At 35.9% G+C, this 18,464-nt stretch overlaps 2 protein-coding genes across 2 annotated transcripts in view; both read left to right on the top strand.

Moving 5' to 3' along the window:
• The first annotated feature begins 9 nt into the window (after window positions 1-9).
• On the top strand, window positions 10-10,178 carry LOC111332230 (growth hormone-regulated TBC protein 1). Its single transcript, XM_088728775.1, has 12 exons — window positions 10-103; window positions 204-352; window positions 1,712-1,866; window positions 2,736-2,782; window positions 3,094-3,211; window positions 4,193-4,314; window positions 5,419-5,515; window positions 5,923-5,986; window positions 7,059-7,167; window positions 7,994-8,131; window positions 8,411-8,458; window positions 8,819-10,178. The coding sequence occupies exons 2-12, from the start codon at window positions 336-338 to the stop codon at window positions 8,927-8,929; spliced, it is 1,026 nt and encodes a 341-aa protein (XP_088584901.1). The 5' UTR covers window positions 10-103; window positions 204-335; the 3' UTR covers window positions 8,930-10,178.
• A 151-nt stretch (window positions 10,179-10,329) lies between these two features.
• The window catches only part of LOC111332219 (beta-galactosidase-1-like protein 2), a 10,781-nt gene continuing 2,646 nt past the window's right edge, over window positions 10,330-18,464 (top strand). Inside the window, exons 1-14 of the mRNA XM_022937521.2 lie at window positions 10,330-11,342; window positions 11,973-12,041; window positions 12,829-12,924; window positions 13,623-13,731; window positions 13,985-14,080; window positions 14,261-14,348; window positions 14,491-14,561; window positions 15,072-15,228; window positions 15,486-15,548; window positions 16,015-16,107; window positions 16,585-16,635; window positions 16,749-16,801; window positions 17,009-17,158; window positions 17,699-17,891. Coding sequence (XP_022793256.2) covers window positions 10,987-11,342; window positions 11,973-12,041; window positions 12,829-12,924; window positions 13,623-13,731; window positions 13,985-14,080; window positions 14,261-14,348; window positions 14,491-14,561; window positions 15,072-15,228; window positions 15,486-15,548; window positions 16,015-16,107; window positions 16,585-16,635; window positions 16,749-16,801; window positions 17,009-17,158; window positions 17,699-17,891 — 1,645 coding nt within the window. The 5' untranslated portion in view covers window positions 10,330-10,986. The remainder of the gene's footprint in view (window positions 11,343-11,972; window positions 12,042-12,828; window positions 12,925-13,622; window positions 13,732-13,984; window positions 14,081-14,260; window positions 14,349-14,490; window positions 14,562-15,071; window positions 15,229-15,485; window positions 15,549-16,014; window positions 16,108-16,584; window positions 16,636-16,748; window positions 16,802-17,008; window positions 17,159-17,698; window positions 17,892-18,464) is intronic.

The raw sequence follows: 18,464 nt of genomic DNA, 5'->3' as shown, positions 1-18,464 counted from the left end.
TAATAACTCGTGCAACTCATACATGTAAATAGAAGACAATGCCACTCAGCTGAATTTGAAAAGAGTATCCGACCTCGTCCAACACAGAGGTCATTGAACAAAAGTATATATTCCTGTTCAGGAAATTTCTAGTAAGAGTACATATAAAACAATAACCAATCACAAACGCTGATACAACTGTCATTAGCATCCATCTTTTCTAGGGCTAATTTCCTGTTGGAGAATTGCGGCAGCTCGACGTGTCGGCATCAGGAACATCCCGTAAATACATAGTTTGCATCGCTTTTTCCAACACGGAGGTCACCGAGTATGCTCTGAGATCAAACAGGACAGAAATGTCTACGATTCAGAGGTATTTCCGCGATATCCTTGTTGTTTTATTGGAAAATTATCGACCTCGTACATTTGTTTGCAATTTACGTCGCTTCCATAATATTTGGGCGGAATATGAGCTTTCCTGCAAGCAAGATAATCACTGATAAATATATTGGTGACGTTTTCCTACGTAAAATAAAAGGTTAAGGGGTATTTTCGTCATTACAATGTCCTTCTAAAAGATTTCTCTATTTGAAGGTGCCTTATAATTTAGTTATCCATGAAGATCTTCAACCAGCACAGCTGCTTACAGCTCTGCAGTGCTTACCTGTCGCTGCCAAAAAAAACAATGTATTTGTCAGATGCCAAATAAAGAGTTTGAGTTAATCCTCTCAGTTGGTCCCTCGAAATTTGATTTCTGGTTCAAAAGTGTACGGTTTTAAGTATCTAATATTACAACTTCCTGGTAGTGTGTTGAAATACATGTAAATGAATTCTTAGTTATTTTTCCCTCTAATCACAGGAAAACATTACAATGGAATCTACATTTGAGTGCTCAACTCTGATTTAATAATTTTCAAGAATGATATTAAGAACATTATTTTTATTTAAAAGGCTATGAAGAACTCTAAAGAAGGATTTAGAAAAGATCCACGAAAAAGGGCTAATCTTCTATTTCATAACAAAACAAATTATTTTAAACCATATCACAAATGCTGATAAAATAATTTCCTGTCCAAGCTCATTCTATAGATGAGATCATGCATTAAAATATTATTTAAAAGTGGTGTGGTGTAAAGACCTTTGACTTGGAAATACTCAATTCCATTAGGCTAAAATATTTTGATTTGTCAACATATTTTTAAGAGGGATGTGGATGTAACATCTTTAGACACACTTATTGACATTACCAGTGAGCTCCTCTTTTTTTGAGATTAATGTCAAGTGTATGATTCTTGCTCTTCTGAATCTTCTGCTTACTAAATGTACATGGGATGGAGTGTTAAAAAGGGAGGTCAGAAACCATGTCAGCTACTGATACTGTCATGGGCCTATTTAGAGCATATTTTGAATTGGAGATGCATGTTTTTCTCTTTATGTACTGAAAAAATTAAAGAATTATGAATGATTCTTCTTCTGGAAAATTCATGATACCTGAAAGGTCTGGTGGCAAAAACTGGGGACACAAAGTCAAGTTATACAAATCACTTTAAGACAAAAGCTAGTCACCTGTGGTGCCGAGGTTCTGTAGAGCACAGGCTTGTGCAGCTATACAAATACTTTACAATGTGGTTCTGAATATGGCTATGTCTTCCTTAACATCCATTCCAGTCCAAAAAATTGACATTAACACAGCCAATAGTTTTTTTTTAAATGTTTAATATTTAATCCATAGCCCAGTAGATGAATATGGCTTTCACCGGCCAGATGACTTTGACTACTCAAGTTATGAAGAATTTATGTCAAGTTACATTAGGGTTCTGGCACGGCGAGCATCGCGCTGGGATAACTTCATGAAGGGTGTGAACAAAGTGAGAAAGTCAAGAAGAGGTAATCATGTGGTCTTTTACGATACTTGCTTTGAATAGGAAACAAATATTTTTATTACAGACCAATTAGAGCTTTGTAAAATGACTGGAAGCATTGTGGGGACAATTAGATCAAAGATGGACTGATGAAGGCTGCCCTTGGAGTCTTTGGGGTACTTTCTGGCCTTGCATTTTGCATTTACCATAAATCCTCTCTAATAAGCTCCCCCCGCGGCTTATTTATTTCAGGTACTTTGGGGGGGGGGTGGCTTATTGGAGGGGGGCTTAATAGAGGGGGGGGGGCTTATTAATTTAGCCTGATGTTCACTACCATAATACGATAGGATATAATGTACTATATCTATAAAAACATTCTTCTCATTTTGCATTTTTTCATTGACCAAATTGTAATTCCGTATACAATATTGTAATGATGCCAACATGATAACATCAATCAAACAATCACCATAATCAGTTTTAAAAGACAAACTAAAATTACAGTGCTTGAATAAATTTATCTTGCTTATTGACATGGAGCGTTATTTTGAACTTTTTTTAGTGGGAAGGGTAGGGGGAGCTTACTAGAGGGGGGCTTCGTAAATTTCCTCATCTGAAGGGGGGGCTTAATGGAGGATTTATGGTATTTACCATTTTGCAAAAGTAAGTGCCCCATTACAGTAAAACCCTGCTCACTTGAACATGATTAATTTGAACCACTCAGTGACTTAAACAAGGTCCAATTTTTGAGTCATTCACTATCAGCTAACTCAAATCATATTTTGTTTCTCATGGGATTTTGAATTAGGGGGGGTTCTATAGCGTATTATAAATTGTATGTTATTAAAATTACTATTTTTCAGTAATGTTTATTATACTTTTGATTTCTTTCAGTGAAAAGATTTGTTAGGAAAGGGATTCCTATGGAACTTAGAGCCCAGGTAACATGACCCACAACTTGTTTCTGTTCCTTTGAGCATAACTACACTGTAAAAAAAATTAATTGACAATTTCTGTATCAATCAGTTTGATTTTTCAACAGGATGTTGTGGTTTTATCAACTGAGAAAGGGCTCATGCTCAACACATCAGCTTAAGAAGCTCTCTACAGTAGCTTATTTATAACATTTATTAACCCAGTGAATTTTACCAAATTATCTCGTAATACCCCACCAATGCAATGTGCAGCACCACCAACAGTTTCTTTAGAAACTTCTCTTTAAGATTTTCAACATGTCCTTTTTTTCTTAAAGGTATGGGTGGACACTAGTGGAGCAAGGAAGAAAATGAAGTTAAATCCTGGCAGCTATCAACGATTACTGGCAGAAGATACAACAATTGATGAGATGGCCATGCACAGCATACAAACAGGTATCTTGCATTACCTTAACACAAGTTATCAGACTATGCAAGTATATGCAACCAGTCTGAGAACAATTGGAAGATGTAGAAGTTGTGGAAAATGTTAATTTTTTGACAAGGAAAAAATTTGATTTCCTTAACTCTTTAATCCCAAACAGTGATAGGAATGTAAATTCTCCTAATAGCATTACCCTTAGATCAAACATTATGGTCATGAGAATAAAGGGAATGACTGTAACAGGAAGCTCTTGATCATTAAGCAAATTCTCCTTGCAAGTACCACAGGAAATGTATAGAGTACAGTGTGGAGAACTTGCCAACTGATGTAAGGGTGTGAAGGGCTAAGAGGATATGAACCCCAGACCATCTGATTTTGCAGTTGGATTCTTTATCAAGTGAGCTAGAAAGAAGTTGTTGATAATAAAGCATGGCCATACACCAGGTTTACATAGCACATGCAGTATTGCATTGAATGGTATTGTCATAATTTTTCTTTGTGGTGATGGAGTATGAAAGATGGTAGTTTCTTATGTCAGTTACCAGTGTATCATATATCCACGTACCAATACATATATCTTATTAACCAAGCGCGAGGGCCATACTGGGAGAATATCGGCCCGAGGTCTTGACAGTATGGACCGAGTGCAGCGAGGTCCGTACAATAAAGACCGAGGGCTGATATTCTTCCAGTATGGTCCTGAGCAAGCTTGGTTAATAAGAGATTTATTATATGACTGAAGTTCAAAGGGACACAAGTGCGGTATCATTTGGGACCATTCGGGACAGTGCCCGGTCCAATACTGAGAGAATATTGACCGGCAATAGAGCATTTTGATTGGTTGATTTTAGTTATTGGCCCTCTGACTGCCCGAGTCGTGTAATAATTTTAATTATTGTTTTGTTATTTGCTCTAATTTGTATGAAACCAATATAATAATTATACTATTCTTAGCTTTTAACATTGTTGTTTGAATTGCTGTATTTTTACAGATATCGACCGCACCTTTCCTGATAACATTCACTTTTCTAGTAGACAAGATGACCTGAGGCCAGCCTTGTTGAATGTTTTAATTGCATATGCCAAGCACAACCCAAGAATAGGATATTGCCAAGTAAGTTATCTTTACATATAAAACAATAACAATTCAGCAAAGTGGAGTCAAAATGACTTTGAGTGCTTCTTTTGGAATGAATTAAGAATGAGTAAATTGTTCAAAGACAAAATTATTTTTTGAGATTCCTTTTGTTAATAAAAATATGAGAAAAATTTACTGATCAAGATGCAGTAATTCGTATTATTAGTTTCAATTTGCTTTCAAAATCATTCAAGGACTTGTTACTGATGTTTGTGAAGAGATAACCAAATATAGGACTTTTGTTAGATGTTAACCTTCTGACTCCTAAGATCGCATTACTACTACGTGTAATTCTCCCTACTCACTCCAATAAGATTAGATTTGGTTGAACATCTTATAAATGATAAAAAAAAACGAAAGACATTTTACACTATGTTTCGATGATGCCATGTCATCATTTTCAAGTGAAAAGAGAATAAAAATTTTGAAAACTTAATATAATACCGTGCAAGGCAATAAAATGCAGTCACTGTAAAGTATGCATGTAAAAAGTGACAAATTTAAATAAAATTTAAATAAATAATTTTGCACGTATGGAGTCTGATTGTGTGTTCAAGCGTGGCCTTTTCTTCTTTATGAATAACATTTCATAAATCAGACAGTCCAGTTTTCCGTTACACTTCTTTAAGATGGAAAAGTTGTTTTTATTATTGCCTTGCACGGTATATATCAAGTTGTCAAAATTTTATTCTCTTTTCACTTGAAAATGATGACGTGGCTGGTCATCGAAATGTAGTGTAAAACTTCTTTTGCTTATTTTTATCAATTAGATGTCTATTATAAGATTCTTATAATGTTAGTATGGAGAAACTGGTATTAGATCAACTCATAATCTCCCTAATTGATATTTTCCCTTATTCTCATCACCTGTTTGCTTGAAACTGTATCAATATGGTGAGGAGAAATTCTCTCTTGATCACTCATGCAATTTAAAGTGTTGACAAGTTATTTTAAGTAAATTTCTCGCCAGATAGATGAATGCATGATTAACATTTGTCGAGAAAGTACAGTAGGAGTGCACGTGACCACACAGTTAAATGTTTAAGTTATGTTTTAACTGTTCAATATTCTTTCTTACAGGGTCTAAACTATATTGCAGGATTGATGCTTCTCATTGTTAACAAAGAAGAGGAGGCGTTCTGGCTTTTAGATGTTATTGTTGGGAATCTGTTACCGGGTATGAACCTTAATCCTTTAACTGCCATGAGTTACAATGTCAATAAGATATCAAGCGGACAAGTGATGAGAATAAAGACAAATATCAATTAGGGGATTATTGGTTGATCCAATACCAAATTCTCCAAACTAACATCATAAGAATTGTATAGCAGACAGTCGACAGGAGAATAATGAATGGGAGCTTGGGAGTGAAAGTGTTTAAGCCTATATGTTATACAGTGGAACTGCTGTGCTCTGTAACTTTGCACAAAATTGATAACTGGCTGAGGAACTTAGAAACGTTTGAATTGTTAGAAGCCTGCATTAAGATTTTAAAGAACCTACCTTGGATAAATCCCATCAAAACTTTTAGAATAACCTTTTTACATCCATTTGTTAAATGTATTTGTCACTGTCTTTCTGCAGATTACTATGCTAAGGACATGCTTGGTTTGCAAATTGAACAAGAAACACTGCGTGAAGTAGTCAGGTAATTTATCTGGCATTGGCTGTACAGATAGTTGAATGCAACATTATTATTAATCCTAATTAGAGTTGAATTAATGACAGGGAAAGTTAAAAAACAAACAAATAAACAAACTAAACAACCAGGCTTGTTAGCTTAACTTCCTTCGAAAGAAAAGCAGAATGTATGGATGTTTTATTCAGACACAAGAATGTTTGAAATCTACAGTAGCATTCTGTTCATTAATGATTTGGATCAATCTCAGCATTTGAGCAACTGTGCACCAACCTCCCCTCCCCTAACCCAACAACAGTCAACTGATAACAAATTAGGGTGAATGTTGGATTAGAGGAGGGGTGGCTACATAGTTGCTCAGAACCTGACCTCAATCCAATGATTTCATGGAGAGGCACTCTCAATTTTTGGATTTTCTGGAGTGGTTTGGTAGATGAAATTGGTGTTAATTCAGGGTTCGTACAGGTCATGGAAAACCTGGAAAGTTGTGGAATTTCAAAATTTCATTTTCTAGGCCTGGAAAGTCATGAAATTTAGGTGTGGGTCATGGAAAGTCATGGAAAATCGATATGCTCTCTATGAGTGAAAGGCAATAAGACCCAAAGTTGAAAAGTTAACTGATGAGTCAAAAAATCAGATTTAATTTCATTAGAAATAAACAGAAGTACGTATTATGAGAATGTTTGCAAACAGGTCATGGAATCTTTCAAAAGGTCATTGAAAAAGTCATGGAAAGTCATGGAATTTTAACAGGTCAAAAGTGTACAAACCCTGTAATTAAGCATCCTAGAAAAATACTTGTACATCTTTTACTTTTTTCAGATATATTTGAGTTTCTGATCCATCAAGCACTGTTCTGTGCCTTCAATTAGAAAAATTAATGTCAGCAGCAAACTACTTGGAAATGAGAGTTAGTGTAATAGTTTTGTAATTAAAGAAAATAAACAGTAAAAGGAGTAAGTTGAGGATATTTAATTATATCTAATGCATTACTTTATTGTATCTCCTAATATAGCAAGGGGGTTTAACTTAATCTTTATTTAACTTTTAAATTTCCTTTATCTCTTTTTTAAAATTTCAGAGTAAAGCTTCCAGTCTTGTTTGAGCATATAGAAAAACTAGGTGTATCATACACAATCTTCTCTACCAAGTGGTTTATCTGCCTGTATATTGATGTCCTACCAACTGAGGTAAAAAAAAGTAGTTTTACATTTAAGAATATATCTTTTTTAAGTTATTAATTTACTTCTCCCACTTTGGGAAGTAGAAAACTAACACTAACTTTCTCTGTTTCCCATGGGGTTCATCTTACACTTCCCTCACTCTGACAAGGGCTAACACTCAAAACGTAGCTTTAGTTATCAATTTGATTGATGAAACCAAATTACCTTCCCTTGCTAGTTAGGTGAAGGTAAGGGTAGAGACAGCTCATGAGCCAGAAGACCAGCCAGCTAGATGCAATCCCAGTTTCAGTATCGGGAAGTTTCTAGCAGTATTGCAACGTCTGTCCTCCCCTACCCCACCCCACCCCCTACCACCCCTACCCCACCCCTACCCTACTCCCCTACCCCATACCTACCCCATTCCCCTACCCCAGTCCCCTACCCACTCCCCTACCCCATTCCCCTACCCCACTCCCCTAACCCACCCCCCTACCACCCCTCGATAAAACATCAGACTATTAAATATTAAGTGTTTTGTTAGGTTTCTCTTGCAAGATATATACCCAATCATACTACTGAGTGGAGAGAAGCACTGTAAACAATTATTTTTTATTACTACAATAGTGTGGAACTTATTGGGTAGCATCAAGGTAATGGATTTCAGATCAGATGCCTTGGTTGTAGCCATGACTGGGATCCTTATGTTAAGTTGATAAGCATGGAACATAGGGGTTATATTCTTAGTTATCCATGAAATAATTTTATGTACATGGGTATATATTGTAGACCATTAATGGATGGATATTTGGAAAAATCTTTTAGTTAATTGTGGTAATGTTTTTTCTGATTCCAGACAGTACTTCGCATCTGGGATTGCCTGTTCTATGAAGGATCAAAAGTGATTCTTAGAGTGGCACTGACATTATTGAGTCTTAATGAGGGAAAACTAATGAAGTGTAATGATTTTGCTCAGCTTTGCGCAGCTATGAAGGTTAGTAACTAAAGCAAGTTTTGAAACCAGTTGTTACTCTTAACTCTGACATTATTTCTATTATTCACTAAACTAGAGTACTAGGACACAAGTCATTCCATGATGGGACAATGGCTTCACTCCTGACCACACCCTCAAACATTTTATGTCCTAATAAAAATGACATTGTTATAATAGAGAATCCTTCCAGGAGAAGTTAGGTTGCAAATTTAACTAAGTAACTCAAAATTTTGTGAAGATGCTGCTCCATTAAAGAAGCTTCTTGACTTTTGACTTCAGGACATTACCAAGGGGCCTGCAACAATGGACTGTCACAGTTTTATGGAGGTTAGTAAGACCAGAAGTTTGAACTCTAAGATATGTGGCTGGTTCCTTGAAAATGTTTGAAAACTGAAATAGAGCACTCTGTGGGTGATGTGGAGCCTTCTGGTTTGTTTGATGGATTCTTGGATTTGAACTTTGTTTTCCTTGTGAATTAGTTACAAGAATTAAGTGTTAGACAAAGATAACAACTTCTACTTGATAAGTTTAGGTATTCTCGTTACCAGTTTGTTGGATAATGAAGGTTGTCATATGGAGAAATTACATGTCAATCACATAACTGGGAATTAAATGGTTAAAACATTGACTGTGTGGCATGTGTGAAGCAATTAACAGTAATTTGTTTTATCAAATCCACTCTCTCAGCACTCATTCCACTTGCCGGGGTCTTTTTCAAGAAAATGGATAAAGGAGCTACGAAAAGCTGCAACAGAGAAAATATTGGCAGAACAACAAGCAAGACAACAGCACACATGATTTGATTGTTTATCCACAGATGTCATTATCTCAAGTTTCCTGTGGAATATGAAGTCTTCAGAAATTTGCAGGAAAAGATTAATTTGAAGAATTTAATTTGTAATTAAATGGTTAACCAACTTGTACCTTTCTTTAGAAGCTATACTGCCTCTAGGTAATTAGAAGTAACTTAAACTAATATACAATTTAGACAAACATTTTTGATATGGAGATTAATATATTATCAAGGGCAGCCTCTCTTTGGTGGTTTGAGTAAAAATGAAAAGAAGAAAAATGGGTGAGCTTAAACCAAAAAGCTGAAAATAGTTGATGTCAAAAATCACAAGAAATAGGCCATTTTTGAGCCGTGGAAAGCCTTATTGCTTTGAAGCAAAGGTTAGTGCAAATGAATGCAATGTCAAATGCATTGTGTTTTTTTTAAAGAATTGTATCTTGTAGCTAGTGAGCATGCCCCCATTGATGCAAGGGAACAAGCAACTGTGTTACAAGAGACAGGCTAGAGAATAAAGCAACTAAACCTTTAAGAATCCTTCTCTCAAGCTGTCTTTATTGTCAATTTAATCTAAAACTTTTCCTCAGAAAAGGTATTTGTTATAAATGCATCTTTCTCCAATCACATTTTCAATAATCTTCTCAGACTATTCCATGTGTTAAATAGACAAAAAAATTGTTAATTTTTACTTTGATATTTATTTTGCAGTGATTGTGAATTGCTACACAAGCACACATTGTCTCAGTCTGTAATTTGGCCATTCTAGTCAAAGTGTTTGTTGTATTTCAGCCCTAGTATTAAATAATCCATTGGATTCCTGTTGTAAAGGGCTTGCATGCACTACCACAACATGTAAGGGAGTACGTTTTGCAAGTGTCACTGTGAAAGAGAGCATCTGGAGATAACAACCCTTCACCTTGGTTTTAAGATAATTTTTTAATCATATTAAAAGGAGAACTTAAATGTGAACTACTGCTATGAGGCAAAGGCGTGCGTATGACTGGTTACACCTCTCCTCTATCTAGCCAAAAGGTTTTGTTTTTGGTTTTGTTTAATTTTTTTTTCTTTTTTTCATTAAGCACAGCCACAAATACAAGGAGCAACATTTTCGTTTAAGTCTTTGTTTTGTTGAAATTTGAAATTTGAATTTTGTAATTATTTTTTACCTGACTGAGGCCAGGGTAAATTTCTGTGAAATGTTTTCTTTTTCATGCTGGTTGTGAATCTGAATTAAATAAAAGTTACATTTTTCTTGAATGATCGAACAGTTATCCACTGTGTAACTTGTAATTTGAGTGGAGTCTGGAGTGAATTGTGTTACATGAAGGCATAGGTTGAGAGTAAAATAAGGATGTGCATCCCCTCTCCTCTCCTTGGCACTTTCCGCAAGGACACGCTAGAATAACAGTAACATTTACTGTGCGCAAGTATTCTCATTGTCACTGTTGTGATGATCATTATCAATTATTGTATGGTCAAAAGATTTCCACAAAGAATGTTTCTATATTGCAAATTAAGTAAATTGACAGAACTTATCTCTGTTTTCTTAATTCAGATTGAAGCTACCTCACTTGGTTCTGAAAATTCCTTTAACACTTTTCCAGTAAGAGAATGAATGCTCTTTGAGGATGCGAGTCAACTCCTAGTTTTTAGTTTTTGAATTTGTTTTTCATCTTCTTCCTCATCTTTTTTTTTCTTTTTTTTTTTTGTTTATCCTAGTGGGGAATGAGCTCATCAAGATTGCTTAGTTGGTAGCCCACCAGTAAGAAAATAGGACTCGCCTTTCTACCACTCGTGAAACTCACGCGGGGACGCCGCGGTCAACGCTTCGTGCGCGAATTCGTACCCAGTTTCATCTCTAATTACTGGTCTAGGTAATGCCCGGAACATTTTGACATGTTGGTTCTTCATGGCGAAAAGTTTTGAAAACTTTCTCCATCATGCCTTTCACACCTGATCGGGAAAATATTGGCTCTACACTCCATCCGTCACGTGCAGTTTTCAAATAGAAATAGCACTTTGAGGACAAATACTTCTCTTAAGTAACTTACGTTTGTTGACAAAAATGCCAATGAAAACAATCTTCTTCCGCAAGCCAAATCTCAGCTCACAACAAATATTCTTGCTCGTGATTGCTATCGTCCTTTTTGTCGGATATACGCTACTTGAAAGGAAGAGCTTGAGGGCTGATTCTCTGGTTCACGCTGAACATCACCAAGTTTTGACCAATGTCAGAGTTATTAGCGAAACTAAATCTCAACTTTCAGGACCAAGCTTAACTTACGAAAAGAAGGAGTTTTTTCTTCGAGGAAAACCGCTTCGAATTATGAGTGGAGCAATTCATTACTTTAGAGTAGTTCCAGAGTATTGGAAGGATAGACTGGTGAAACTTAAGGCCATGGGGCTGAATACGGTAGAAACGTAAGCTGAAACAGTTTTTCAGTTGTCGTTGTTCAAGTAGTATGTGAAAAGCACGGCTGTGCAGTGCAACCTGTTGAATATTGAAACAGCTGGAGTACGTTTACCTCTAGGAAAAGCTTAATAGCTTGATATTTGAACATTTGTAACAAAAAGATTGTTGGTGTGCAGTATTGCTGAGTATTTTCGAGAATTGTGCCGTATTTAATAAGTTATTTATTATCCAACTGCTTTATTTTACATGTATTTGTTGTAAGGCAGGAAAAGCAAAAAGGGCAGGAAAAGCAAAAAGGGCAAAAAAGATGCTGTTTGCAACAGCGGTCTTGCATAACCCTTGCTTTTTTTACAGTGCTAAATAACCATCTTGTTAAAAAAATATACATTACAGCAGGACGTTTATTCTCAAATGGTGCATTATTGTCTTCTACATAGTGAAGTTGGAAAATAAATGATAGTGATAACAATTGTAATCATAGTGTAGTAATGATATTAATTAAATTTCCCAATTGTTGATTATTTGATACATATTTGCTAGTTAGTAATACTCTAAGTACAGATATAAACTGCTAAATTGGAATTATTCAGTTTTTTAGTTCTTTTGATTTCTTCAAATAAGAGTATTTGTATTTGCAGGTATGTTCCATGGAATGTGCATGAAGAAGTGAAGGGTCAGTTTAAGTTTGATGGTAACTTGGACATCAGGTGAAAACAACTATTTCCCCTTTTTAAGGACACGAATTCATTTTCAAAGTTTATCTCATTAGTTGTCTGTAAATTATGAGTCTTGGCTTTTAGCAAGTAAGATACAAGATTTCAGAAAAGTTTCAGTCACATTTTAGAAGAACAAGGTGTCTCAAAAATGTACTATTTTGTTTTTATCAAATTGAATATGCAAATTAACATATAGGGAATTTTCCATCATCCTTCACCTTGGTGATGTTTTGGGTACCTTCTTTACTTACAGTTTCTCTTTACTCCTAATTAAGTTACAAAGTAGATGCAGAGGTCCAATTGGTAGGGTGTTGGATCTCATTTCCAAAGGTTAGGGCTAAAATCAAGACCTCATTCATGTTTTGTGTTTTAGGCACAACACAGACCCACTCCATACCCAAGAGTTTAATTAAAGTATATCAATGTGCTCTCTGGGAAACCTGACAACATTATATGGTAGTAAACTGGCCAATCTGCAAATTGCAGGTTCATTGTGTTGTATTTTTAGACCAAAACACAGACCTCATCCTTACCCAAGAGTTAAGGGAGACTGGGTCAATCAATGGACCATCAGAAACTGGACAAATTTGACAGCAGGCAATTTAGAATGGATGGAGTGTTCACTAGCATACCATCCAAGGAGAGAAGCAAATTACTCCCAGTTTCTGCTGTGGAAACTGGAACAGTTTGGGGTAGATGTGGAAGTTAATCCTGTTTTAAATGTGGGTAACTGATCATGATGAGTACTTTATATAACCAGACATTGTTCTACCAACAGGGCCTTTATCAAGCTAGCAAAAGAGTTGGGTTTGTATGTTATCTTGAGGCCAGGACCGTACATTTGTTCTGAGTGGGACTTTGGAGGATTACCAAGGTACGATTGATGGACAGTGGACTTAAGTTTATACTGTAGCAAACTTGACTGATTGTTACTCTTCAAGGCTCTGATGGATCAAGTCTCAACTTCAGTCATCAAAACTCTTTGATGTCTCCAAGAAGAGCATCAGTTATAATAGATCAACTCCTAAACCAGAAGAATCACTATGCACCTAGTAATGTCAACCTCTTGGCTACATCCGTTAGTTTGAAATCACCATAATTTTAATTAGTATTTATGTATTACAATGAAGCTAACTGGCTTTAAGAACTGTTACCAGTCGGTATTACTTTGAAGACCTGTAGACAGGATGTACTGCCATTTTGCCCTTATTGTAGTTTTGCAATCTATGAGAACTTCTAAAAAATATGGACTGATGATATGCTTTAGGGGGGGGGGGGAGGGAAGTTCCCAATTTTGTTTAACCAATTTTTTAACTCCATTTTTTTATTCTCTCTCCCTTCATCTATTTTTGATCATTTTTTTTAAAAACAGTATTTATGAGCTTCCTCCCAATTGTTTTCATGGAATTCATATAACTTAGTACAGAGCTTCTAGACCTTAAGAACTGGCAAAAAGAACGTATCAATGAAAGGGCAAATAGGATGAAAGGTTAATTAATAATGAATGCTTTGAAAAAGATTGCTTTTAATAGAATGTGCTCATTCGAAAATGTTTTTTATATATTTTCAAAGCTGGCTGTTAAGTGATCCTCACATGGAACCCAGATCAATGTACCCTCCATTCATTGAAGCTGTTGATCAGTTTTACAAAAGATTTCTACCAATTTTGGTTCCTCTTCAGGTAATGTGCATGATGTACAACACTTGGACAATATCTCCCATTAATTTTTTCAATATTTTTCAAGACAATTAGAAGCACTGCCTAGTACCACAATGAGACAGAATTATTTTTTATTCCATGAGGAATTTGGTTGTTCAGCATGACTTGGGCATAATCTGTTAATTACCCTTGATGTACTCTAAAATTGTTAATCAAAAAAAGTGAGGAAACAAACTTTGTTAACTAAGTTGTCTTTATTTTTCCTTGTTTTCAGTTTTCTAAGGGTGGTCCTATCGTAGCTTTCCAATTAGAGAATGAATATGGCAGCTATGCTTCTGCTGATGTGGAATACATGCAACACCTTAAAATGGTTTGTAGTTTAATTCTTCAGGTCTTACTGTTATACTGCCTGCAGTACTGTTATTTCTTGAGCTTGTCCAGCCTCGAATATTATGTTTAGCTGAATTTTTACTTAATATGCTGGGTGATCAGGTTTATTCTTTTGGAATAATATTTTCTTTTAAATGTCTGTTATACTATTTTTGGACAGATTATGGTAAATGGAGGAATAACAGAGTTACTTTTTACATCTGATAACAATTCTGGACTGAAAAAGGAGTTCCTTACTTTACCAAATGGTAAATACCACATTTTTTTAAAAATTAATTCAATTAATGTTCAATATGCATGATTGCAACTGAAAAACTGAAAAGAAGTCAGAGAAAAAGACTTTTTGTCACAAGTGTTTTTTGATGTTCATTTCTCACATTTTTATTTCAGTTCTGAAAACAATCAATGTAGATGTCCAGTTTAATTTGAGACAAGAGCTGTCTTATTTACAAGAAATACAGGTAGAATTGTAATAAGTCTTAGGCAAGATAAACATATATATACTTAGGAAACTCCTTTTGTAAATAACATAATTGTAAACTGCAATTATCTGTCACTCTCTCATTTAGTATGGCTGTAGTTTGCTGTGCAGCCTGCATAAAATTCAAAAGTTGGTTTGAATTGAAATTGTCTCCCTCTGTTTGAATCTAGAGATGAGAAAAGGAAATATCTTTCAACCTCAGCTTGGTCTATACTGTGAGTTGTGGAACCTTATTTTTTTATGCTCATATTTATGTACGACCTAAGCAGAAAAAAACTTGGTTTGTAGCTTACAGTACAGACCTCAACAAGGTTAGAAAGAAGTATTTTTTTGTGACAATTTTGCACAGGTGCTGTGGTATGCTGTTAACACTGATAGTGAACATTTCCAATATCATAATATCAGGTGCTCATATATTGACTGTAATGATATAAAAAAAAAAATTAAGTTGCTCATTCCCTTTTTTCCCCTTTTTTTGCAAACTTTGAAGCCAGACAAACCTGTTTTGATAATGGAATACTGGGTAGGCTGGTTTGATCTGTGGGGTGACAGCAAACACCACAATGGCAAGAGTGCTTGGAGTGTCGCAAAAGTCCTGGGGGAAATTTTGGAGTTTGGAGCCTCCTTTAACCTCTACATGTTTCATGGTTTGTTTTTGTGTTGTTTATAAAACTAATAGATATTAAGTAGCATCAAAAGTGCACTAGCCTGTATTGGATATTGAATATTTAAATACTATATAACTAGAAACTACATGTATTACATGCCCAAAATAGGATTGCTTTTTTCTTTTTTTTCGCTTGGTACGGATGATTAAGTACGCTAGTACGTAGGTATTCATGCTCGCTCGAGAGTTGAAGTTAGTACGCTAGTACGCTAATACATAGAAATTCATGCTTTACAGGAGGGACAAATTTTGGCTTCATGAATGGTGCAAATGGCCTTAGACCAACCACAACTTCTTATGGTGTGTACATTACAGTATTTTTTTTTAATTTTATTTTTTTGCCTTTTTTCCCTAATAATTTATCTATAGTTCAATGCATGGCAAGGTGACCATAAATAATTTCAAAAAACTTGAATTGTTACAATCATTTGCATATTAGATTAATTTTAGTTGGAGGTAAATGTGGGACCTATCAGTGGGCAAGCAAGATTTCAGATCAAGTGGTGCATTTTTCAGACCCGTTCAAGGTCCATGAATGATTATCTTGGGCAAGACATCCTATTCCATCCTGGAATAGCTCCCTGTTGCTCTGTGCTACAGAAAGGGAATAAGATTCTGCAGTGTTCACTGCTTGGGTTGTAAATCTAGATGTCGGCATTAATTACTTTTGCTAAACTTTGTAGGATCCTAAGAAATCCTTGGGATTAAGGTAACTTGTTTGTTACTTGTGCACAATTGAACAATTTAAAAACTGATTTTATTTTAGATTATGATGCACCTTTATCAGAAGCTGGAGATGTAACATCAAAATACCGCTCTATTAAAGATGCCATAAAACAGCATGCACCAGAACACTCCAGTTAGTGTCAACAATAAAAAAAATATTGCAGACCTGTGATTTTTAACTTAAAATATAATCATTAGATAGTGATTGTGATTTGCTGTTAGTAGAACTTACCGGGTTAGTGGCTAGTTTGACAGATTTTTGGATGAGTTTAAAGACTAAACTTTGACCGATGAATTTTGAAAATTATTGACAAGCAATTACCCCAAAGATCTTTTGATAGATTCATGCTTTATTCGACAAACACAAATACACTGAGCAGTCAGTTGTTTAGATGACTTGAGTGTACATTACTATGCTGTGCAGTATATGTTGGCCGGGATTGTAGGCTACAACTTGTACTGACAGAAAGATGGGTGTTGTACTTTTCAAATTTTTTGTCTAAAATGAAGAGCAATTTTAAGCAACAAATATCCCAATATATTGGACTGTTTTTGATTGATTGTCAGTTTAATAAATAAATACTACGTTATTTGATTCTTTAAACGGTAGTTCCTAAGAATCTTCCTGAAGTTCCAGAGAACTCTTCAAGAAAGGATTACGGTAAGAATCTCTCTCTTCTCCGTTAAGATTCAAATTATTAATCACATTAATACCTCCTTAGTGGAAAGGTAAAATTATTGATTTCTGTTATTTTCTTCCCTTTCTTTTCAAAGGTAAAGTCTCCATGCAGCAGGGTATGTCCCTAACCCAGCTACTTTCATATCAGGTAACGTTCGAATGCAAATAATCTGCCGTTAAGTTTTTTCCAGTTAATCCTTCTATCAGTTGTTCAGTTCATTGTCGCACGTTTTAAATCCAAGAAGCGAAATTCTTGCGCGCTAACCGCGCTAGCGGCGCCCAATACTTAAGAAAACGTGTAGACTTAAACTCATTGATATGATATTTATAAAGCGTCAAATTTTTGTTGCTTTAGACCCCCATAGAAAGTGGTCATGTGATGCCGATGGAACAACTGCCAATTAATAACAATGGAGGACAAGGATATGGTTTTATACTGTACCAGACAGAGTTACCTCACTACCCAAAGGAGATTGTAATGGAGCAAATTTTGGACAGAGCTCAGGTACGACCTTTGATCAGTTGCAGGAGCCCTGCTAGCTGTTAGTTGAGCAATTTTTCTTTGGGTATCTGCTTCGAACTGTACAATATTTTTAATTCAGTGGTAGCATTCATCAAACATATCTTCTGATCAGTTTTTCCTTCGTTCCTGCCTCTCCTTTCTTGGTGGGGGTGGGGCGGGCGGGTATGGTTTTACAAATGGGCGATAATACACTGTATATTAAACAACAACAAAAGTAAGCAGCTCCAAAGTAAATCTCCGGGAGTGGGGAAAGGGGGTGTTTCAAACAAGCTTTTCCTAACTAGATTTCAACGACTCGAACCTGCTTCTTAGAAATTCCTTAATTTGCCTAATCTAACAGATAAAGCGAGGCTTGGCTATAGATAGCCGCAGTTTTTTGAAGAGTGCAGGAATATTAAGAGATTAAGAGCGTTTTTTTTTTATCCACCACCTGTCTGAAATGAAACTAGCCTTTTTCCGGCTAAGAGTTAACGTCAGGTCCCAAACAGTCCAACAATATTTTTAAAACATCGATTGCCTCAGATCCTTTTAGATTCTGTACTGATTCAAACATATGACGCAAGTATGGGATATAAAAGTCCTGTGGTGATTGCAGTGAGTCAGAATCATGAACAGTCACTACGCTCAGCCAAGCAAACCAAGCACAACCTGGAGATCTTGGTAGAAAACATGGGACGAACAAACTTTGTTTGGGACATGAACAAGATGCGAAAAGGTAATGTTTTGAAATGTAACAACTACGCGCAAAAAGCCGCGACCCTTAATGTTAACTTTGGGAACAACAGTGTCCGATTTCCGATTAAGGACACTGGTAGCCGATCTCAGATTTTGCACACTTGTGTCCGATTTCCGATTAAGGACACTGGTAGCCGATCTCAGATTTTGCACACTTGTGTCCGATTTCCGATTAAGGACACTGGTAGCCGATCTCAGATTTTGCACACTTGTGTCCGATTTCCGATTAAGGACACTGGTAGCCGATCTCAGATTTTGCACACTTGTGTCCGATTTCCGATTAAGGACACTGGTAGCCGATCTCAGATTTTGCACACTTGTGTCCGATTTCCGATTAAGGACACTGGTAGCCGATCTCAGATTTTGCACACTTGTGTCCGATTTCCGATTAAGGACACTGGTAGCCGATCTCAGATTTTGCACACTTGTGTCCGATTTCCGATTAAGGACACTGGTAGCCGATCTCAGATTTTGCACACTTGTGTCCGATTTCCGATTAAGGACACTGGTGGCCGATCTCAGATTTTGCACACTTGTGTCCGATTTCCGATTA

This window comes from Stylophora pistillata, chromosome 7, assembly GCF_964205215.1.
Source record: "Stylophora pistillata chromosome 7, jaStyPist1.2, whole genome shotgun sequence".
In the NCBI taxonomy this organism is placed as follows: domain Eukaryota; kingdom Metazoa; phylum Cnidaria; class Anthozoa; order Scleractinia; family Pocilloporidae; genus Stylophora; species Stylophora pistillata.
This window is presented reverse-complemented; position numbering and strand designations above follow the sequence as displayed.